Source organism: Terrapene carolina, unplaced genomic scaffold (assembly GCF_002925995.2).
Source record: "Terrapene carolina triunguis isolate 2854851 unplaced genomic scaffold, T_m_triunguis-2.0 Scaffold189, whole genome shotgun sequence".
Classification (NCBI taxonomy): Eukaryota; Metazoa; Chordata; order Testudines; family Emydidae; genus Terrapene; species Terrapene triunguis.
Window position 1 is genome coordinate 18,954,168 of NW_020664540.1, and position 24,033 is coordinate 18,978,200.

The 24,033-nt window shown below is 43.1% G+C and overlaps 1 protein-coding gene and 1 non-coding gene across 6 annotated transcripts in view; both read right to left on the reverse strand.

The window, feature by feature from the left end:
* The window catches only part of PRPF39 (pre-mRNA processing factor 39), a 34,984-nt gene that overhangs the window by 983 nt on the left and 9,968 nt on the right, over nt 1-24,033 (reverse strand). For all 5 annotated transcript variants that reach the window (XM_024215019.2, XM_024215022.1, XM_024215020.1 and 2 more), the window contains 9 exons: nt 23,643-23,810; nt 16,462-16,627; nt 15,646-15,753; nt 13,111-13,275; nt 12,666-12,792; nt 12,257-12,525; nt 11,427-11,611; nt 9,808-9,882; nt 5,374-5,494 (listed from right to left, as the gene is read on the reverse strand). In XM_024215019.2, coding sequence (XP_024070787.1) covers nt 5,374-5,494; nt 9,808-9,882; nt 11,427-11,611; nt 12,257-12,525; nt 12,666-12,792; nt 13,111-13,275; nt 15,646-15,753; nt 16,462-16,627; nt 23,643-23,810 — 1,384 coding nt within the window. The remainder of the gene's footprint in view (nt 1-5,373; nt 5,495-9,807; nt 9,883-11,426; nt 11,612-12,256; nt 12,526-12,665; nt 12,793-13,110; nt 13,276-15,645; nt 15,754-16,461; nt 16,628-23,642; nt 23,811-24,033) is intronic.
* Nucleotides 12,092-12,178, reverse strand: LOC112117140. Its single transcript, XR_002908949.1, has one exon. It is a non-coding gene; the product is annotated as a small nucleolar RNA SNORD127 (small nucleolar RNA).

Sequence of the window (24,033 nt, forward strand, 5' to 3'; positions counted from 1 at the left end):
ACTGGGATGATTTACTTGGGGTTGGTCCTGCTTTGAGCAGGGGGTTGGACTAGATACCTCCTGAGGTCCCTTCCAACCCTGATATTCTATGATTCTATGACTGGTTCTTCAAGGTGGTATGGTCAGTGTGGATCTCATTGTAGGTAAACATTCGCCACAAGATTGGAATCTTTTGAACTGCTGTGGCCATCAGAGCTGCATGTGCACCCTGTGCCCTCATGCGAGAGCATTAAGGGCAGGGAGGCCACAACCTTCCAGCAGCTCCCTCGCAAATCAAAGCCTGTGGTTGGTATGGACTCTGGAAAGCGGGGTTAGAAGGCAGATCATGGGGATCTGTAAAGACTGCAATATCTCAAAGACCCACAGTTACTGTACAGTACGTACCATTCTCTCAGAGTATGTGTCAGTGTGGATCCCAACGTAGGTGACTGGCAAGAAGTCCCCTCACTGGATAATGGGAATGAGAAATTGTAAACTATTTTAGTCAAAAACTGAAGCATCGTTCCGTCATGGGCATAATGTTTGACCATTCGGTTGGTGGGTCCCTGCCTGGCAGATCTCAGATATTGGCACATTGTCCTGTCCTAGACCTAAGGAAACTCTTATCAACATCTTCAGCAAAGACCCTCTTTCTTCTTTGTACAGGGTGCTGAAGGAATTAGCTGAAGAAACCTCGGAACTACTGACAATAATATTTGCAAACTCATGGATGACCGGAGAAGTCCTGGAAGACTGGAGAAGGGCTAACATAGTGCTCATCTTTAAAAAGGGGAAAAAGGAGGCGCCAGGGAACTACAGACCAGGCAGCCTGACCTTGGTACCCGAGAAGCTACTAGAGCTATGTATAAAACATTCAATTTGTGAATAAATGGAGGATGAAGGGGTGATCATTAGCAGCCAGAATGGATTTACCAAGAACAAATCACGCCAAGCCAGCTTGATTTCCTTCTTTGACAGAATAACTGGTTTGGTGGATAGGAGGAATGTGGTGGACGTAATATACTTGGATTTCAGCAAGGCTTTTGACATAGTCTCATGTGACATTCTAATAAGCAAGCTGGAGAAATGCGAGCTCCCTGGAACTACCATTAAGTGGATATATAATTGGTTAACTGCACACAAAGAGTAACGATTAATGGAATGATGTCAGATTGGAGAGAGGTCTCAAGTGGGGTTCCCAGAGATCTGTTCTGGGTCTGGTGTTATTAACATCTTTATTAATAACCTGCATGTAGTAATAGAGATCAAATTTGCAGGTGACACAAAGCTGGGGTGAGTTGCCAACACTTTGGAGGATACAGCTAAAATCCAGAGGGATCTTGATAAATTGGAGACCTGGGCTATAGACAACAAAATGAAATTCAACGAAGACAAACATGAGGTGCTACGCTAGGGGAAAAAAACAAATGTATGAATACAGAATGGGGGATAACTGCCTTGCAAGCAGCACTGCTGAGAATTATCTGGGAGTTGTGGTAGATCACAACCTCAACATGAGTCTGCAATGCTCTTGCAAAAAAAGCAAATGCAATTTTAAGTTGCATTAACAGAGGCATAACATGCAAGTCACAGGAGGTGCTAGTACCACTCTTCTCAGTGTGGTTAGGCCTCAGCTGGAGTAGTGTGTCCAATTTTGGTCACCAATATATAGAAAGGATGTAGCGAAACTGGAAAGGATCCAGAGGCAAGTGACAAAGATGATCAAAAGGACAGAATGCCAACCGTATGAGCAAAGGCTGAAGGTATGTTTAGTTTGGAAAAGAAGAGATTAAGGGGAAAGACAAGATACGGTCTTCAAATACTTGAAAGGCTGCCATCAAAAAGATGGGAGAAAAGTGGTTCTTTCTTGCCACACAGGGTAGGACAAGAGGCAGTGGGTTCAAACTACAGCACAGCAGATTTAGATTAAATCTCAAGAAAAACTTCCTAGCTGTAAGAACAGTAGGACAATGGAACAGAAGCCTAGGAAGTTTGTTGAAGCTCCTTTACTGGAGGTTTTCAAAAGGAGGCTGGACAGCCATTTGCCTTGGACGGTACTTTCTCTTTGGCTCCTAGATGAAGCTACAAAGCTACTTCTGTTTGCAGCAGGCTCTTGTGAGAAAGAGCCAGTGAATGAAATTGGATGGAGCAGCCACGGACACTGATCTCTAACACCCACCAGTCAGATATTATGGCACACCACACCTGGTGGAATGGGGTAAGGCAACTTACAAAGGTTACATGTTCTGAACAGGCCCTAAGCCAACTCCTGACAGTCCTGTCAAATTTACTAATGTGCCACTAGTGCCGAGTGTGTCACTGAAGAGGAGGAAGACGTGTCTCCTGGCATATCTAGCCTTTATCTTCAGAGTATGAGGGGGCTGCTTGGTGGGATATGACTGGTTCCTCTATCTCATCTGAGGTTGGCAATGGTACAGTTTGTGTTAAGGGGCTATAGTACACATTCCCAAGCAGCACAAGGTAGTCTTTGGGTATGTCTTCACTACCGGCTGGATCGGTGGGCAGCGATCGATCCCCGAGCGCTCTCCTGTCGACTCCTGTCCTCCAGCTCAGCGAGAGGCGCAGGCGGAGACGACGTGAGAGCGGCAGCAGTCGACTCACCACAGTGAAGACACCAAGGTAAGTCGATCTAAGTACGTCGAGTTCAGCTACGTTATTCACATAGCTGAAGTTGCGTAACTTAGATCAATTCCTCCCCCCGCAGTGTAGACCAGGCCTTCAGGTCCCTTTAGGAATGCAGGGCATTGTCTATGTGTTGGCTGCACAATTCTATCCCCTCAAAGAGTAGATCCTATATCATGGCCTGTACCTCGCTGGGAATTACTGGAGCCATGAGGCATTTCATATAACCACCACTCTAGCCATGAACCTGGCTGCCGTGTCCGAAGCATCCATGGCTGCTTGTAGGGCCATCTTAGCTCCTAACTGGACCTCTTTGATGACTTCCTTGAGCTCACTCCTGTTCTCTGATGAAAGGTTGGACAACAAAGGCTGTTACTATGTCCCAAGTGAGAAAATTATATTTGGCCACAAGGGCTTCGTAGTTTGCCACTCAAACCTGGAGGAAGGCAGAAGAGTAGGCTTTCCTCTCAACCCAACAGTTTCTTTGGGTCTTTATCGCTCAGGGTGCTCGTTAGACTTTTCTCAAACCACTGAGACTGCCAACAAGCCCAGGATGGGGTGGGCATAAAAATATTCATAGCCTTGTGCACAACTTGGTATCACTTCTCCACTCCTTTTGCTGTGGCCAGGATAGTGGCAGGTTGACGCAGTGAACAGCAGACGGACACTCTTGAAACAGATGTCAGTCATACAAACTCTGTATGCTGACACCGAGCCTGGCCAGGTGAAGAGAGGTTTGACCTCACTAAGGCATGATGTCAAACCACCCTTCAATTATTGAATGGAAATCCTGGATGGGCTTGGTGTCATCAGCATATCAAATTTACGAGATTTCTCTTGGTTAACTGACATCTATTTCAGGAGTCTCTGCTAGTCTCTTAAACAGACTGCGGAATGTCCTAACGTCAGCCAGTGCTGGGGTCATTGCTTCGTCTCGTGACTAAGCTGGAACATCCTTACAAGGCAAGGTAAGATTGTGTTGCTCCTCTGATCCTAGGTTCAGAAATTCCTGGCTTTGTTCCTGGCCCACTGTCTGTGGTCTAGCAAGCCACGCCATTGAGGAGTGCAATATTAACCTCTTCCTAGAATGGGATGGGGCTCTGCTCCTGAAATTATGCAAAGGAGGACCCCAGTAAACCCAGGAAGTCAATGGTAGCATTCCATATGGCTATGGCTGGCTTGCCTGATGATGGCAGTCCAATACTAATCCCCATGTGGCTGCAGGCCCTTTAGGGAGAGCCACCTGGTCTATCCATGGTCTCACAAGTCAGCCTCAAGGAAGAAGATTCCCTCTTTGAGGGAGGTGAGAAGACATGTCCCTGTGATAGTGGGGAGGAATAGATTTCTTCTAGCAGTGGTGCCAAGGCATATGACGTTCTTTGTATCAGGGTCCAGGACAGTGGTTGTCTTGGAACCAGGGTCCTTTTCAACATGGGACCAGAATCCTCCAAAAATATATGCATCAGTGCTGTCAGTGACTGTTGCTGGGGTCAATGCTGATGGTTGCAAAGTGTGCGATGCCGTGATGGTTAACAAGGAGCCATCTCTAGCTCTAGTGTGGGGCTCACTGATCTCCCTGCCTCCCCTCAAGGCTTTATGCAGTCTTTCCCCTGGAAGACCCCAAGCCCTAGAGTCTCTGTCCTGATGTTTGGAGTGGACTCTCGACGCCAGACTTTGCTACTATTGATGTCTGCATTTGCTTTGCCACCAAACTGGGCATCCTATGTCTACTGGAGGGGTTGCTTGTAGATGTTTTATCCGGTACCTATTGGGATCCAATACCTGACTCCTGGATCCAGAGAGGCCCTTCATCGACTGCTCCAGTGAATGGAGCTTCAGTTCAGTGTCCTGCAACTCCTCAAAGAAAATGATCGGAATACGCCAAACATAGATCTAGTGCATGATTCACTCCCAAGCAGAAGAGGCATATGCTGTGCCCACCCATTAGCAGAATTAGCCCGTTGCAGAAAGAGCAAGGCTTGAAGCCTGAAGATTTAAGAGTCCACCATTAGGTAGGCGGTTGAACCATGCCATATGGGAGCATGTCGAACTGTCAGGAATCAGTCTATGTGGGTCGTAGTTTATCTTTTGTTTCTACAGCAAGTAGAGCGTATTTTGGAAAGTTCTGAAGAGTTTAGTGGGAGCTAAAGCCTAACAGATTGGACATTTGCTAGGTTCTGTCTTGCTACCATGGGCGGAGAGAGGAAATTAAGGGAGGGTCGCAGCTGCCCTGCCCCTACAGGAGCATGAGACAGCACAGGAGGCACACATACACCGAGACTGGCATCCACACAGACACACTCAATGACGGAATGTGTTTCTCTCAGATGAATAACTGTAAAAAAAGCAAGTCAGACCTCAGGTTGAGGCATTTTAAGAAAAATTCACTAACATGGCAACCCTGAGATGGCCTTTCTGCAGAAATGTGTAGTCCTCCAACTGCAAGGCAGAAGGTTCCAGCATGAAGAGAGGCTGATTTCCCTCAAGTGTTTGTGTATTTTTGGCGTCTTTTTTATGCAAGCAGGCCCGTACAAAAAGAGTCAAGTCGCAGAAGAGCCAGTCTTTGCCACTCTTGGCCCACTACAGAGGAACAAATTCACGTAAAGGGGCAGTGCGGATGCAAAAGGAAAGGAGGCAGAACTACAGTTTTATCTGAGACATTAAGTATCTAGCTGCAGATAAATAAGGTCCTTGGAGGTAAAACATACATTAAGAACGTACAGACACAGAAAGTGATCACCTCATACCCACCTGATACCATGCATTATAATTATATGCAACCTGATTAGCTTGCATGTCTCCATCCATCATTTGGGTAGATGCCAACGTCGCATCATCTGCATGTGCTTTCTTCTCATCTGGTTCCTCCGAGCTGCAAAGTTAAACAAACGTATTTTGTTTAACAAACTTTAAAACAAACACTCTAAAACACTAGAAAAGCTTTACTTCCTACACGAATGCGTATTTGTATACTTTATAAGAATCAAGGTGACGTTTTCAAGCCCGGGTTTCTGAGGTGGGAACCCAAAGATGGAATCCAATTTTGAGAGATCAGGCACATGCTGCTTTCGCTGAAGTCACACAACGCACAGTCAACCTGTGGAACTCCTTGCCAGGGGACATTGTGAAGGCCAAGACTAAAACAGGGTTCAAAAAGAACTAGATAAGTTCATGGAGGATAGGTTCATCAATGGCTATTGGGCAGGGATGCAAAAACATGCTCTGAAGTGTCCCTAGCCTCTGTCTGCCAGGAGCTGGGAATGGGCAACAGGGAATGGATCACTTGATTACCTATTCTGTTCATTCCCTCTGGGGCACTTGGTATTGGCCACTGTCGGAAGACAGGATACTGGGCTAGATAGACCTTTGGTCTGACCCAGTATGGACATTCTTTTGTCAACGGGAGGGCTTTGGCTTCCTTGACCATGAGATGCTGTTCTGGGAAGAGATGGGACCCACCTGACCAAGAGGAAAAGCATCTTTGCACATTGACTTCCCAGCCTAGGGAGGAGGGCTTTAAACTAGGTTCAAAGAGGGCAGGTGATAAAACCCCAGCAGGTAAGCATAAAAAAGGCAACCCTAACAGAGAGCTAGATGTTGGGAAGGGGTGACATGGAAATTTACAATAAGATCACAGGACCCACAAGAGGCAAACCAGTGGGGGAAGCTGTTCAACATCTTAGATATCTACACACAAATACAAGGAATATTGGGAATAAGCCAGAAGAACTGGAAGCATTAATCCATAAGCTAAATTATGACTTAATCGGCATCACAGAGACCTGGTGGGATAAGTCCCACGACTGGAATACCGGTATAGAGGGATATAGCTTGTTCAAGGACAGGCAGGATACAAATGTTGCATTATACATCAAGAATATATACACATGTTCTGTGGTCCAGAAGCACAGCAGAGGCAGACCAGTTGAAAATCTCTGGGAGAAGATAAAAAGGATAAAAAAATAGGGGTGACATCAAGGTGGGGTCTCCTACAGACCACCAAATCAGGAAGAGGAGGTGGATGAGACCTTTCTAGAACAAACGACCTAGTAGTAACTGGGGACTTTGCCTACCCAGATATCCGTTGGAAAAGTAATATGGCAAAACAAAATTTCCAGTAAGTTTTTGGAATGTATTGGAGACAACTTTTTGCTTCAGAAAGTGGAGGAAGTAACCGGGGGGCAGACATTTTAGATCTGATTCTGACTCACAGGGAAGAATTGATGGCAGACCTGAAGGTGGAAGGCAAGTTGGGTGAAAGTGATCATGAAATGATCGATTTCATTATTGTGGAAAAAAAGGAAGGAGGGAGAGCAACACAATAAGGACAACGTACTTCAGAAAAAGCAAACTTTCACAAACTCCCGAGAACGTGTAGGTAAGCTCCCACGCAAAGAAAATCTAAGGGAAAAGGGAATTTAGAAGAGCTGACAGTTTCTACAAGTGACAATATTAAAGGCACAACAGCAAACTATCCCCACGTGAAGGAAAGATAGAAGACTTGTAAGAGACCAATATGGCTCCATCAGGTGCTTTTTAAGGACATGAACATCAAAAAGAAACCCTACAAAAGGGGAGGCATGGGCAATTGCTAAGCAGGAGAACAAAAGAATAGCACAAGCATGTGGGGACAAAATCAGAAAGGCTAGGCACAAAATGAGTTGCACTTAGCAAGGAACACAAAAGGCAATAAGAAGAAATTATTTACATACATTTAGGAGTAAGGGAAAGATGAAGAAAAGTATAAGTCCTCTCCTTAGTGGGGAAGGAAAGCTAATAATTGAGGACATCACGAAGGCTGGGGTGTTTTATTTTGAGGTGCCTATTTTTTATATATATAGACATAGATGGAGATATCTCATAGAACTGGAACGGACCCCGAAACGTTGAGTCCAGCCCCCTGCCTTCACTAGCAGAACCAAGTACTGATTTTGCCCTAGATCCCTAAGTGGCCCCCTCAAGGATCGAACTCACAACCCTGGGTTTAGCAGGCCAATGCTCAAACCACTGAGCTATCCCTCCCCCCTTTCTCATAGAATCATAGAATATCAGGGTTGGAAGGGACCTCAGGAGGTCATCTAGTCCAAGCCCCTGCTCAAAGCAGGACCAATCCCCAACTAAATCATTTTTGCTTCAGTCTTCACTAAAAAGGTTAATGGTGACCAGATATTCAACACAAAATTAACAAAAAGGGGGAAGGAATGCATGCCAAAGTAGGGAAAGTACAAGTTAAAGAATATATTGATGAAGTGGGTGTATTCAAATGGGCAGGGCCTGATGAAATTCATCCTAGGGTATTTAAGGAACTAACTGAAACACTCTCGGAACGGTTAGCAATTATCTTTGAGAACTTCTGGAGGAGAGGTGAGGTCCCAGACAACTGGAGAAGGGCAAACGTACAAAGAGGAACAAAAAGAACCCAAGGAATTACAGACTAGTCAGCCTACCTTTGATACCTGGAAAGATACTGGAACAAAATTATTACACAATCAATTTGTAAGTACCTAGAGGATGATAGGGTTATAAGGAATAGTTAGCATGGACTTGTCAAGAACAAACAATGCCAAACCAACCTAATTACCTTCTTTGACAGGGTTGCTGGTGTAGTGGATGGGGGTGGGGAAGGGAGCATTAGACATGGTATATCTTGATTTTAAATAAGCCTTCTGAGACAGTCCCACACATCATTCTCAAACAAACTAGGGAGATGTAGTCTAGATGAAATTATTGTAAGGTGGGTGCACAACTGGTTGAAAGACAGTACTCAAAGAGTAATTATCAATGGTTCGCTATCTGGTGTATCTAATGAAAATATTGAATAGCATCGGACCCCTGTGAGACCCCATTATTGACTTAAAATTTGCAGATGACACCAACCGACAATAGGTTGCAAGCACTTTGGAGGATAGGATTAGAATTAAAAATGACCTTGACAAACTGGAGAATTGATCTGAAACAAGATGAAATTCAATATAGACAAATGCAAAATACTTCACTTAGGAAGGAAAAAAATCAAATGCACAACTACAAAATGGTGAATAACTGGCTTAGGTGCTAGTACTGCTGAAAAGAACCTGGGGTTATAGTGGATCACAAATAGAATATGAATCAACAATGTGCGCAGTTGCAAAAAAGGCTAATATTCTGGGATGTATTAACAGGAATGTCATATGTAAGACAAGAACTGTCCTGCTCTACTAGGCACGGGTGAGGTACTGTGTCCAATTCTGGGGCCACACTTTAGGAAAGATCTGGACAAATTACAGAGTGTCCAGAGGAGAGCAACAAAAACGATAAAAGGTTTAGAAAACCTGACTTAAGACGACAGGTTAAAAAAACTGAGAAAAGAAGATTGTTATCAACCCTCTCACACCAATCTTCAAATATGTTAAGGAATGTTACGAAGACGACAGTGATCAATTGTTCTCCATGTCCACTGAGGGCAGGACAAGTAGTAATGGGTTTAATCTGCAGCAAGAGAGATTTAGGTTGGGTGGCAGGAAAAACTTTTTAACTATAAGAGTAGTTAAGCTCTGGGCTAGGCTTCCAAAGGAGGTTGTGGAATAGCCATCATTGGAGGATTTTAAGAGCAGGTCGGACAAACACCTGTAAGGGATGGCTTAGGTTTACTTGGTCCTGCCTCAGTGCAGGAGGCTGGACTTGATACTTCTTGAGGTCCCTTCCAGCCCTACATTTCTATGATTCTATGGGGAGGTTTAAAAAAAAAAAAAAAAGCCACATCTCCAGGAATTCTAGCAGCTTTCAGCAGAAGCATTGGAGTTTAAGTACTTTTGGGATGCAAATGCTGTAAATTAAGGCAAAAAACATTACAGTCAAGTTAGAGCTATAACTAGATACACTACACTCTATTTGATATTTAGCACCACTCCCTTTTCTTTTAGGCCTCCTGGGAAGACAGTACAAAGCCCAAAATAGTTTTAAGGGCTTTAAAAACAACTGAACTTGAAAAACCCAAAGTACTTAATGACGAGTATGGGGTAGTCAGTGACGTTCTCTAAATGTTTTAGAAACATTTCAAAATGTTTTGTTCCAGTTGTAGAAGTCTATACACTGACTTCTACAATACCCCAGGATCCTGTCTTTGCTACTCTGGAATTCAAAGCAATACCACTATTGCATGAACTATTAATTGACTTAGGAGCATGAGGTGAATACAGTTCATACCCATTTTCTGCTTTCCTTTTTAAAGAATCTTGCTCTTTTAGAAGTGTTTGATGTTCATCATAGGCATCCAAAAGCCTGGGTGGAAAAAAAAAAAAATCAAACATCCCACAAACTTTGTTTAGCATGCATGTTACATTTTCAAAACAGTCAGTACAGCCTGTAAATAATTAGGCTACCAACCTGTACATCTTCCATCCATTGTCAAAGGATGTTGTTTAGTGACAATTATTAAGTATGTCTATTTCAGACTGTAAAAATTCTGTATTACTATGAAACTAGGCAAAGGTAAACTAATTTTTTTTAATTGAATTAAGACCAAAAGATTAAAGCTATCCACTATGATGTGAGGAAGACCAAAAAGCTTGCTAGTTTGAATGATTTTCATAATGCACAGCATATATTCAAAAGTGTGTGTTAATACAGTGAAGAACAACATTTTCAGTGGCATGTGAAGACATTTTCCCCCCACAAAAATACCAACCTACCATTACTTACAGTTGTGTTCATATTAAGCATTTATACTGCACCATAAATGTACATGGTGTTTTACATGTGTTGCTATAATTCATATAAATATCTAAAGACCTTTCACAAGTAGTATGAAAAATAGAGGAATTCAGTGCTGCATGAAGAGCCATATAGCTACCAAGTAACAGTGTATAAAGCAGCCCATCTTTCAATAGATGCAATAACAATTTGTATGTTTCCTAGATATTTCATTTAATATAGGCGCAGCTGCTGGTTCAGATTCCTCTTACTACTGCAGTTCAAAAGGTGACAGACCAAAACTGCTTCTTCCATCAGCCATCTCCTTTGACACAAGTAGGTCTGGAGTTCCATCCCCGTTCTTTTCGTTCTGCACATCTCAGATATTTTGTCCTGCAGCACCATATCAGAACCTAAAAGCTTGCTTTCTCTTAGCCAATTTCCTTCCTGGAAGTTACATGCATAGTTCCCATGAAAGTCAGTGCATATCAGAAGGCAGAATTTTACCATAGGCTATTATTAGCAACGTGCAATGCAGAAAAGCTAATTTATGGCTTGGAAAATCCAAGCCAAAAAACAGGAAAATTACACTTAATGGTAATATTGAGAATGAAGAGAATAAAAAATATTTAATTAAAAGTTGCATTTGTGTAAATGTCCGATGCCCAGAGAAGGCTCAATGCAGAGCACACAATTAGAAAGCCTGTGATTTCTGAACACATTAATGATACTAGTCCTCAAGGATAAGCCAAGTTAGGGCAAGTTTGAAAATTTAAGATGTGTGGTTGTGGGTGAAGTTAGAGTACAAAAAAAAAAGCAAACACTTTTCTTCGTGTCCTCTTTCAAGAATATCCCCCACTATAAAGCCAAGACACAGCTTTCGAACAAAAAGACAACACTCTTTTGAGCTGAGAACAAGCATGAGACAAAATGGCAGCTTTTCCAGAAAGTTGATAATATTTGAAAATAGGAACTTGGTATGAATTTGTCTGTCTTCAACTCTAACAGTGTCATAATTGCAGTGCTAAAATAATAGTTTAAGGAGCATGTCTAAATGAAACTCTTCGCCCAAAGTTATAAACAGCACCTCATTTGGTGACCCAATTACAGCCATAGCGTAGGTTAAATCTTACTTGTTGACGTCAGAACCAAAATCTTCCAGAAATTCCACTTTTCGTTGAGAAAATGTAATCCTCATTTTTATAGACATTGCACCATTGACAGCTTTGTCAAAACATGTGAGGATGTTTTCTTCATTTTGCTTAAGATCCCCACTATACTCCATTTCAAGTAAGTTGAGATACAATTTAGTGTTCTCCTGTGCAAAAAAAGTTACAGCGATTGTTGTAAAATAGTGTTTGCCCAAGTACATCTCCAGCATTTCTTTCTAATAAGTTCAACAGCTATGCGCACCAGTGTCCTACATTGTAAATAGATGTTATAGTGTAGTCAGTACAAAGGTTTCCTGTCCGAAAGCGTAAACATAGGTGCTCTTTGACCTGTGTCATTTTATAAATAGACGCACATGGTCTACAGTACATCTGAGGGTATGTGTATCCTTGTGATTAGCATGAGGGCTCGAAGACCAAGCAGTTCTGGCGCCCAAATAAAGTGATCCCCGCACTAACACGACCAATGGTATTTAATAAATTACTTCCATGCAATATCAGCATCCCTGCATTGTTTGTGATTTATGAAAGGGAGCAGGACAGAGAAAAACAACGATGTCTCAGAACACTAGGGGAATCATGGATACTATCTGAAGGGTGAAAAAGGCAAGATTCATAACCTGCAAATCTGGCAACATCAGCTTAGAGGGACTGGTGTCTCCATGTGCAATAAAATGCTTTACATACAGTCTGAAAACCTGTCATCATTGTTGCCATGTTTTAATGCACTGACTAAAAGGAGGAGGAAATTAAATATCACAGGACTATTTATAAAGCTTTTAGGAAACACATACTTTGTCTTTCTCAATAGCTTCCAACAGCACTTTTCTTGCTTTTGGAAGGTTCTTCTGAACTTTGAAAAGATGTCGAGCTAGTTTGATGGCATAAAATGATGATTCACCGCTTGATTTAGCATTCTTAACAGCTTCCTGAAGCAGGTGTTCAGCTTCTTCCATGTTTCCATGTCGGCGTTCTAAGCTAACTCTTCGCAAGCGAACCATTGCAAGTCCCAGAACACACTCTTCAAATGTTTTCAAAATTCTTCTTGCTTCATTGATGTTCCCTAAAAATGTTGGGTAAGTATTTAATGCAGACACCATGCATCCATCAACTCTTGAAAAAAAAAAAATAAAAAAAAAATCACTGCCAGCAACAATCCAAAGGCTAATTTAACTAGAAAAGCCTCACTAACTTGGCTCTTACCCTGCTGTTCTTCAAAGGCAGCCCATAGCATATGAACCATTGGTTTCTTAGGAAGGTGTATCGTACAGGCCCTGCTGTAGACATGTCTCACTCCTTCAATACTGTGATTCTCCATATACTTGGCATACTACATTTGAAAACAGAGTATAGATTGAATAATTTAAAGCTTATTTTTGGTCTTTAAATACATGACAGAACGATAAAATTCTTTTGTTTAAACCCATTCAGCACCTTTATTGAACCACTAGACTAGTTTCTGTAAGGAAGGACGTAGAGAGGCAACGAAGTTGGCATATGCAGCAGTCAAATCTGGTTGCAAGCAGACCATCTCCTAATGCAACAGATATAGTTATATATGAACAACATTCAACAAGATTACAAAAGGTTAGTCACTAGATCAATGTTTGCAATCAGTAAGAATTCATTAGTAAATCACTTCCCTTACCTTAATCCAGAAGTCCTCATAGAGGGCACATGAAATAACACATCTTTCAAAGAGGACCACAACTCGCTCATGAGTCCCATTTTCTATCTCAAACTCTAAGTATTCTTTCCAGTTTTTCAACTGGGCTTTCTCCAAAGGTTTTACATGGAAGTAAGGTCGTTTTATCTGCAACAGATGAGTAACACTGGAGTCAAATTCAACAACTTAGACAAAAATACAGAGCAAGATAAACTGTTTGGATGTTACTTTATATTGGAATTTATACCACACCCTTTGACTTTTCAGAATAATAATCTTATGTAGGCTATTCAAATATCCAGGTCTGAATGGACTTCAGGGTATGACTAATTTTAAAGGGATACTATAATTGCCAATTCAAGTTTGGGCCAAAATCTAGGTCTTGTAAAAACAGCTTTCCCAAAATAATCTTTTTTAAAATAAATTACCCACAACAGTAATGCTGTTAGTAATTACTCAATCCTCTGCCTTGTCTGCAAACCAAACATAGCAGCACTGAGAACCTGTAAGAGACTAAGGGGGGATATGATAGAGGTCTATAAAAATCAAGACTGGTGTGAAGAAAATAAATAAGGAATGTTATTTACACCTTCACATAACACAAGAACCAGGGAACACCCAATGAAATTAATATGCAGCAGGTTTAAAACAAACAAAAGGAAGTACTTCTTCACACAACACAGTCAACCTGTGGGACTCATTGCCAGGGTATGTTGTGAAGGCCAAAACTATAGCGGGGTTCAAAAAAGAACTAGATACATTCATGGAGGATAGGTCCATCAATACGTATTAGCCAACATGATCAGGGAATTAACCCCACGCGCTGGCTGTCCCTAGCCTTTGAATGCCAAAAGCTGGAAGTGGACGACAAGGAATGGATCACTTGACGATTGCTGATCTGTTCATTCCCTCCAAAGACCTGGCATTAGCCCCTGTCTCTAGACAGGATACTGGGCTAGAATGGACCATTGATCTGACCCTGTATGGCCATTCTTATGTAAAAATGTTGATCAGGATCCTCAGATCAGGCATGGCCACTTTGCATGGTATTGCCAGCATATTATGGTCCCAAAAGGAAGCATTCACTCTGGTGCAAGGGTGATCCTGCACTGGTATATAGCGAGCCCTGTATACCATACACCCTCTAAGCTGCTGGCATGGCAAGGAAAGGGGGGACCCATGGTCAGGCCTCCCCTCTGTTTTTTGAGCCTTTATGGCTACTACAGACCACTGTAAGGTTGTACAGATCTTGCACTGCTCAAACACAGAACAGAGAACTCGAAAACATGGACTAGAATCCATGCAATGCAAGTAAGAGCTTTAATGCAGTTTTACACACTGCCTGACCTACACTTACTTGCTCTGGAGTACCATCTCCACTGTTTTGTTCATGATAAACTTGCATTTAAAATAATTTTTTCCCCATAAGACTATAACAACATAAGAGCGGCCAGACTGGTTTAGACCAAAGGTCCATCTAGCCCAGTATGCTGTCTTCTGACAGTGGCCAATGCAGGTGCCCCAGGGGGAATGTACAGAACAGGTAATCATCGAGTGATCCATCCCGTCGCCCACTCCCAGCTTCTGGCAAATAGAGGCTAGGGACACCATCCCTGCCCATGTCACAATGTCCATGTGAAATAATACAACTGCTAGTTTAAAACCAACAGAAAATTACTGCCAGACAAACAGCAGCAAGACCAGGAACTCCCCATGTTTCCCATTCCCTTCAATGAAACATGAATGTCACAGCCAAATTTGAGACCACTTAAATGCAAACACTAGACATAAGCAAGTTTTTCCTCTTTAAAAACAAAGAAAATTGAAGGCAAGAATAATGTCCTATTATGTTTACATGGTAAATTTATGGAGAATTCAGAAGTTGAAGTTGCAAAAGTAACTCGGCTTCACTGAATATATACAATTTCATATGCTTGCTTAGTTTAATACTGTTTGTTATAAAGCATGTGCAGCACAACGTGGTGTTATTGGATGAATAGTTAGTTTTTGCCATTCTCAACTGGAATTTTACTTGTGAAATTCTAACACAGCAGTATCAGATTTTTGCACCTAGTTGTACTCTTTACAGTTTCTATCTTGGTGACAACTTAATTTTTAAGATATTATAAGAAGCTTTTCTTTCTATTGACTAGTTTTAATTCTGTAATATGCCACATTTATGAAGTAGTACCCTCCTTTCTTATACATGGTATGAAAGACACTATATGTAAAGTTTACACTTAGTAAAATGTATTTTCCCCACGTTGCCTCTCTCAAAATAAAACTTAGTACCTACCTCACAGAGCTGCTGTGAGAATTAGTTATTAATGTTGGTATATTTTTTAAAAGTACTCTTTTTGAAGATAGAAAAGAGAGTAAAACCATTTATTTGCCCAAAGCTTTACAGTAGTTTAGTCAGAACTAGAAACACCAGGAGTTTCTGGTTCCCAGTCCCATGTTCATGCCTTTAGACCACGCTGCCTTTCATACAAAAAAGGCTAACACAAGAAAACTTACTCCTTCTTCAAAGGTCCACCTCTTGCTGACTTCATGTTCATTGTGATTGAACATTTCTTGATGAATCTCTTGGATTCTGTGTCTCATGTTTTCTATTTCAGTGATTAGCTAAAGATACATGATAAAAGCAAGTGATTAATACTGGTCTGTAAAATATCAAGTTTACAACTGCACTGTATTATTGACGTGATCTGCATAAATTAAAATATGAAAGGTACACCGCTACTTCAGGTGCTGTCCTGAACAAGTGGGATAAAAGTGCACATTGTCTTAGCTCTTAGTGTAATGGACCTGAGGAGGTCTTGGATCCAATGGTCGGCCTCTTAATTTCTGAAGTGATATAAATCTGAGATGCGTCATATCCAAATAGGATTCCATCTTTAGTTTGGTACAACCCCAAATGGGCACTTCTTTCTAGCTGGTTTCATGCTTTTGCATGCCCTTCAAGGAGCACAGATCTGCACAGGGCAGTACTAAATAAATAAAAACTCACAAAACACGCCGTAACACTTACCCCATTTATTTGAAAGAGTCAACATTCTGCTAAAATTTTGTAGATCACTTTTAAGATTAAAATGTTAATTACATTTCTTTCAAACCTATGTAGTGTAAGGGAGATCTCTTCTTGTCTATACAGCCAATCACACACTAACTGCTGCTCTTTGGCTCACATGTAGGAGTTGACACTCTACACTATGGGATCAGCTCAGCCAAAAACATAGTACAGTCCCTGCAAATAAAAGAAAACTCTCCTCTCAGCAGCAGCAGATTGAACAAACATGCAAAGGTGTTCCGCAACCTCGCCTGCACATTTACCTTTGCAGGGTCAGTTATGTCCTCAATTCCAGAAGGAAGGTCATCTCCTGGTGGTGCATCATCCCCACTATGGCCACTGACAGACGCCAATTCCCGGCGTAGCTGAATAAACTGCTCAGGAGTTAGAAGGTCTCGAGGCAAATTATTTTGTACGTGTTCTTTAAACCTGCAAAGAAACAGGATTTGTTCACCTAACAAATGCACAATTTTTACATGTTATATTTTAAAAAATACTCACTTATTCTAAGTTATATGACAAAAGCGAGGAAGTTACTCACCTTGTGCAGTAACAGAGGTTCTTCGAGATGTGTGTCCCTGTGGGTGCTCCACTTTAGGTATCGTTGCGCCCCTGCGCTCGTAGCCAGAGATTTAGAATAGCAGTGCCCTGGTTGGGCCGCACATGTACAGTTCCTGTCTCACATTGCTTCAAGCAGTTAACTGGTGCTGTGCGACCAACCCTCTTCCTTCCCCCCCCCCATTCCTTCTCTACTGCAGAGTCTGTATTTCATAGAACTCCAAAGCAGAGGGGAGAAGGGAGGGTAGTGGAGCACCCACAGGGATACACATCTCAAAGAACCTGTTACTGCACAAGGTGAGTAACTTCTTCTTCTTCTTCTTCTTCTTCTAGTGGTGTCCCTGTGGGTGCTTTACTTTAGGTGACTTCAGAGCAGTGCCCTCTGGTGGAAGGAGGGGGCTTCGGAGTTGAAGTCGTAGCAGATGAAAACACTGTGACACCAAACAGGGCATCAGAAGATGTGTGTTGTTGCAACGCATAGTGTTGTGTAAAAGTGTGCGGTGAGATCCAGGTTGCAGTCCTACAGATTTCCGCAATAGGGATGTTGTTGAGAAAAGCTATGGAGGTTGAAAGACTCCTAGTAGAATGCGTACGGATCCCAGTAGGGGGTTGTCATTTATACTGGAGATAAGAGTTTGATAGAGTCTGATATCCATTTGAATAGGCGTTGTTAGGAAATGGCGTGCTCTTTAGAGCGTTCGGTGACAGAAACGAATAATTTTGGAGACTTGCGAAAGGATTTTGTTCTATCGACATAAAAGGCAAGAGCCCTTCGGACATCCAAGGAGTGTAGTCTGGATTGTCTACTGTCTGTATGTGGTTTCGGAAAAAATGTAGGTAAGTATATAGGCTGGTTAAGGTGAAACGATGAATCCACCTTAGGCAAAAGCTTAGGATGGGGTCTGAAGATACTTCATCTTTAAAAAAGATCATACAGGGTGGATCCCTCATGAGAGCAGCTAGTTCTCCTGATTACCTGGCCGATGTAATGACCACTAGAAACGCAACCTTCATAGAGAGGTGTAGTAAGGAGCTTGTAGCTATGGGCTCGAAAGGGGGCTTGGTGAGGGCATGGAGGACTAGGTTGAGATCCCATGGAGGGGTGGGTTTTCTCACTTCCAGATAGGAGTTGGAGAGATCATTCAAGAAGAGATTAGTGATGGGATGTGTGAAAATAGAGAATCCGTCGACTTTATGATGAAATGTCATGATGGCCAGAAGGTTTACATGGATGGAACTCATGGGAAGTCCCGTTTAAGTTCCAGTAGATAGCCTAAAATAAGAGGTAAGGAGGATGACACAGGTGCCGTCTTGTTTGCCTTGGCACCATGATTTGAATAGTTTCCACTTATGTCCGTAGGTGTGTTGGTTAGTTTCCCTACGGCTGTTTAATAATATCTTCTGAACTTCTGTGCAACGTGTCATTTCAGATCCCAAGGGCCATGTAGTAATCAGGCTTTGAGATGAAGTTTTTGGGGATCCGGATGGCGGATGCGCCCTACATCCTGTGACAGAAGTCGAGGCAGAAGCAGGAGCGTGCGTGGGGGCTAATAGGATCACTCTGGATCCATCTTGCTTTATCTTGTGAGTACACGGGCTAGGAGAGGGGTGGGAGGGAAAGGCGAACAGGAGAGGGGCATTCCACTTGATGAGGAAGGCATTGCCCAGAGAGTGTTGACCAAGTCCTGCTCTGGAAGAGAACTGGGGGCATTTGGAATTGTGTGCAGTTGTGAAGAGGTCTATCTTTGGGAATCCCCACATCTAGAAAATATCTTGGATGACCCATCTGTTCAGCTCCCATTCGTGGTCTTAATAAAACTTCCTGCTCAGGGTATCTGATGTGTTGTTCTGGAAACCAGGTAGGTACGAAGCTATAACATGGACATTGTGTTTGATGCACCATGCCACAGACGCATGGCTTCCGTACATAGGGAGTGTGACTGTGCTCCTCCTTGTCTGTTTATGTAGAACATGGTGGCTACATTGTCGGTGAGGATCTGTACCGTTTTGTTTTGGATTAATGGTAGGAAATGAGAACAGGCATTTTGAACCACTTGGGAGTTACAGCAGGTTGATATGAAGCTGGGACTCCGCTGGAGACCAGTAGGACTGTATAGAATGTGCCTGGAGATGTGCCCCCCCCCACAGCCCAGGAGGGATGCATCCGTGGTGATGGTGAGCGCTGGCAGATTCTGCAGAACCTGCACGCCCCTGCAGACACTGGCCAGATTGGTCCACCATAGGAGTCCTTGACTGCATTCGTCATAGAGAGGAGTTTGTTTTTGCTGTGCTTGTGAGGAGCATAATTTGTCCATAACCAGGCTTGAAGGCACCACATGTGTAGCCTTGCATGTTGGACGACGAAGGTCGTGGCGGCCATGTAGCCTAGGAGTTGCAGGCAAGTTCTGGTAGACACCTGCGGGTTGTTCCGCGCTGTTAAGTTTAAGGCGGTTAGAGTCAGAAAGTGTTTTGTTGGAAGAGAGGCAGTTGCTTTGAGGGAGTTGAGGTCCGCTCCAATGAATTCCAGGCGTTGGACAGGTGTTAGGGTGGACTTTTGTAAGTTTATTTGAAATCCTAAGGAGATAAAGAGGTGTATTGTACATGGGTGGAACATATGGCTGTCTGCAGTACTGATGCTTTCAGCAGGCAGTCATCCAAGTACGGGAATATCATTATTCCGTCTGCGTACATAGGCCGCTACTACGGCGAGTACTTTGGAAAATACTCGCAGTGCAGTGGAAGGGCCGAAGGGTAGAACTTTCTACTGAAAGTGATCCTGGGCTATTGTGAATCGCAGGAATTTCTGATGTGAGGGATGGATCAATATATGAAAATATGCGTCCTGTAGGTCGAAGGCTGAGAACAAGTCCCCCCTCTCTAATGCTGGGATTATGGTGCCTAGTATGATCATTTTGAATCTTTGTGTTTTTACAAACTTGTTTAGTCGCTGTAAATCTCCATAGGTCCCCAACCTCCTGTTTTTTTCTGTCTGAGAAAGTAGTGGGAATAGAACCCCTTCCCTCTGTACTCGGTCGATACGGGTTCTAGTGATCCCAGGGATATGAGATAGTTCACCTCTTTCCGCAGTAGATGGGATTCTTGAGCCCTCGACAAAGGCTTCAAATCTGTTGCCTAGAGGTTGATGGCTGAGAGGTAGTAGTCCAGGAAACGGATTGTCTTCTCCTCGAAGTTTTCTGTTTCCACCCCTGTTGGTCGTAATACCTATTCCGTTGAGTATACTGAGGGGGTTGGAACCGTTGAGGAGTTTAGTAAGTGGTCTGCCGTTTCTCGTTCCTAGGTGTGGGGATGCCCAGAGACCGCAAGGTGGCCCTCAAGTCTTTCAGGGTATGCAATGACTCGTCCGTTTTGTACACGAAGAGTTTGGCGCCTTCAAAGGGTAAGTCTTCTATGGTGGACTACACACACTGGCTTTGGGAAACCGGAGAGATGAAGCCAGGAGGCTCTCCTCATAGTGACTGTTGTTGCTATGGATCTTGCCGCGGAATCAAGGGCAGGTTGGAGCGCTGTTCTGGTGGTAAGTTGGCCCTCTGTGACGAGTGCCTTGTATTGATTCTTTTTGTCTTCTGGTATAAAGTTTATAAATTCTGAAAGACTTGCATAATTATTGTGATTATATTTTGTCAGTAGGGCTTCATAGTTGGCAATTCTCAATTGTAATGTCGCAGCAGAGTACGCTTTACGACTGAATAGGTCGAGCCATTTCCAGTCTTTATCATACGGGGTGTTTCTATAGTATTGTTGTTTACCCCGTTCATTCACCGCGTAGAGAACGAATGAATTTGGCGTTGGATGTGAGAAAAGGAATTCAGTGCCCTTGGCTGGCATGTAATACTTCTTATCAGACCTTTTACAGGTAGGTAGAATCAATGCTGGGGTTTGCCTGAGCAACTTCACAGGGTCCATAATCGCATCGTTCATGGGAAGGGCAACTCTGGATGAAGTGGATATGTGAAGTATGTTCACTAGATTGTGGCGAGATTCCTGGACCTCTTCCAGGGAGATATCTAGGGAAGTGGCCACTCTCTTGTAGAGATCCTGGAACTGCTTGAAATCGTCTGCTGTGGTGGGGCGTAATTGTGTCATCCGGTGAGGAAGATGAAAATGTAATGTCAGTTGGTTCATCTGGGTCCGAGAATTGCTCCTTTTCTTGGGCCCCTTGTTCGGAGACAGTAGAAGGTGCCTTTGATGCCAATATGGGTGGTTGAGGGCAGAGTGTTGGGTACTCCCTGTTGCTGCTGCTGTGGGTATGGAGTCCATGGCTGCCAGAATGGCCAGTGTGGTTGGAAGGGCATGGTGGGCATTATGGTTGGCCCAACCAGGGTTGGTTTGTAAAGTGTACAGGGAAGCCTATGGTTGGTGGGGTCTGTGTGGCAGGAGTAGCCACAGGAGAGGAAACCTCTGGCAAGTGCCCGATATCCTCCTCTCCATCGTCCTCCCCACTAGAGAATTGCATTGAAAACTCTGGAGAGCTGGGTTGGCTTAGTACCATGTGAACCGTGGTACCTTTGGTGCCAAGGAGACTGTGGTACCAATGAGACAGATAAGTCTGTGGGACACAGGAACTGCTGTGACGTGTCTGATCTCGGTGGGATGGTGGAGCTCGGTATCGTATGCTGGAATGAGCTTATCCGTGCTGGTGTGTGGCTGGTGTGCATAGTACCAGCAGTAGGTGGCAGCATTAGCGCAGGAATGCTCAGTACCGATGGCTGGCTTGCTTGCTGTTGTCGGTGCGGTGGCATGGGGTTTCACTTTCCCCTTAACGCCTGTGGCAAAGCGCGACTGCTTTGGAGCTCTGGGTTTCTTAGTACCATTGGGACGTGGTCTATCTGCAGTTGATATGGCCGGTGCGGTCGGTACCGGGAGCATCTGGCCGCTATTGGAGCACCTTTTCTTGGCTGACTCCGGAGTCGGGGACGTGGTGCCCCGTTTCTTTGCTGCCTTCTTGGCAGGTTGTTCGGGATCTTTTCCCCTGAAAGAAGGGTCTTTGTCCAAGGCGGCAGTCGGCGATTTCTTTCTGGGAGGAGTTCGTACCTCAGGCTCAGTCGCCGGGCGAAGAGATTTCTCCATAAGGAGAAAGCTTTAGCTGTAAATCCCTTGCCTTTCTCGTGCAGGCTTTCAAGTTTAGACAGTGCGAGCACTTTCGCGGTGTACGTCCCTCACCGAGACAGCAGATGCATTGAGAGCGTCCATCCGAGAGGTGTATTGAAAGCTGGCAGATAGTGCAGCGTTTAAACCCTGGGGAGCCAGGCATACCCTGAGGAAGCTTATTCTGTCAGTGATGCAGAGAGATATAGAAGTATAGTGCCGCTGTGATCAGGAAGACTGGAAAATTTATGGTCCTATGAGGGAAAAATTTTTTTTTTTTTTTTTTTTTTTTAAAGGACGGAGATAAGATAGGAAGGGGGGAAAAAGTCTATTGTATTGTAACTAAGAACTATTGCTAAAGGGACAGGAAAAAGAATTATTTCTAGCTGTGAGGCGCTGCTGAGTGCTCTGACGTCGGGAGAGAAGGAACTGGGGGGAGAAAGGGGGGGTTGGTCGTACAGTGCCAGTTAACCGCCTGAAGCAGCGCGAGATGGGGACTGTGCATGTGCGGCCCAACCGGGGCACTGCTACCATAAATCTCCAGCTACGAGCACAGGGGCGCAACGACACCTAAAGTGGAGCACCCATGGGGACACCACTCGAAGAAATGATTATTAGCACAAGTGGATGGTTTAAGAACCTAGAACTCTCCTGGAGATGCAACTTCGCACAGTGCGCATAATACATAGGTAATATCTACTAGGTGTGCAAAGCTTTCTGTTTCAAAGGATTCAAGTACCATGAAGGGCAAACATTAAGGAGTGGCTTGTAACGGTGAATACCTTTGCAAACTGTGGTGGGAAAAGGCTACATACTCAGTGAATAGGATGGCATGGGATGTTAATTCTCAGAGAATGACCACTTGCTTGGGAATTCCTAACAAAAACCTTCTTTAGAAACTACTAGGAAGACTGCTGTACCTCTTAACTAGGGTTTCTGGGTTTTAATGTTTACCCTATCCAAATTAACACAGATATTTATTATTTAAAACTGAATAAAGTATTTTTCTTAAATTAGTTTATGGTAAAAAACAGTTCAGCTGAGAATTGTAGCAGGATATGGAATTAGAAGCTGAATAACAACTTTCTGGTAAGATGCACCCTTTTCTGGGTTCACCCCATTTTTCTTCCTGCTAACAATTCCCACAACTTCCTTTTTACAAAAAAGTTGGTCATAGGCGAATTTGTGAATTTTGATTTTTTTTAGTTTTTCTCTGGACACCAGTTCCTAAACTTTGCTTCAGTGCTCAAAAGAATAAAAAGATCTAAGTCTGTACAACACTCAGCTGGTTCGCAGCTCCAGGCAATACTGATTTAAATACATTTTATTGTGTTGTACATTTTGCATCAGTCTGAGGTCTTGCTGCTCCAAAGATCACTTCCATGGCTCCCTAAAGAGAAGTCTGTGCCCGTTCTTAATGAAGGTGAAAACATTTTCAGTCTCCAATTTTCTATTAGCCCTCGTTTTATTTATTTAAAGAAATGCTAGCGTGTGAAACAGTGCACTCACAGTATCAACATAAGAACTAAAATATAGATGGTAGAGTAAGACACTATACAAATGTATTTGCTTATAATTAAGAAGTGAAGTTTACACAGAAGCTTTGTTTTTTTGGAGAGACAATCACTTTTATTACTGGCTTAAGTGTAATAACTTTCCAAGTTCCTGTTTGGATTGAACAATTTTGAGTTTTACAAAAATATTAAAAAATTAATTATATTTATGCCTATTTAACACAGTTAATAGCACGAAGTTAACTAAGGCTTTAAGTTGTCCTTACCTCTGGAAGTGATGGCTATAGAGCTGCGTTGGAATCCCCAGGATACGATCATATATAGCTGTAACTTCTCGTAGGTTGCCCTGTTCATTTTCCCAATTTATATACATTTCCCATAGTCTGTCAGAGCGGAAATCTGTCCCCGCAGCTAAGACTGCATGTTCATAGGCTCTGAAAAAATGTTTAACAGCCATTTCTGAATGTAGTACCTCAACTATTCAAGGAGCAAGAAGAATGAGGTGGATTTTTTTTGTAAGAGCCTCTGAATGTTCTATTTAGCTTTTACTGCGTTCTTTTGGGGATTCAAACAATGCATGTTACCAAATATGTTCTCTGGATATATGATAAATACAAGACCTTTTTAATAAGCAACTCTACAGTGATTTTTCCTAAT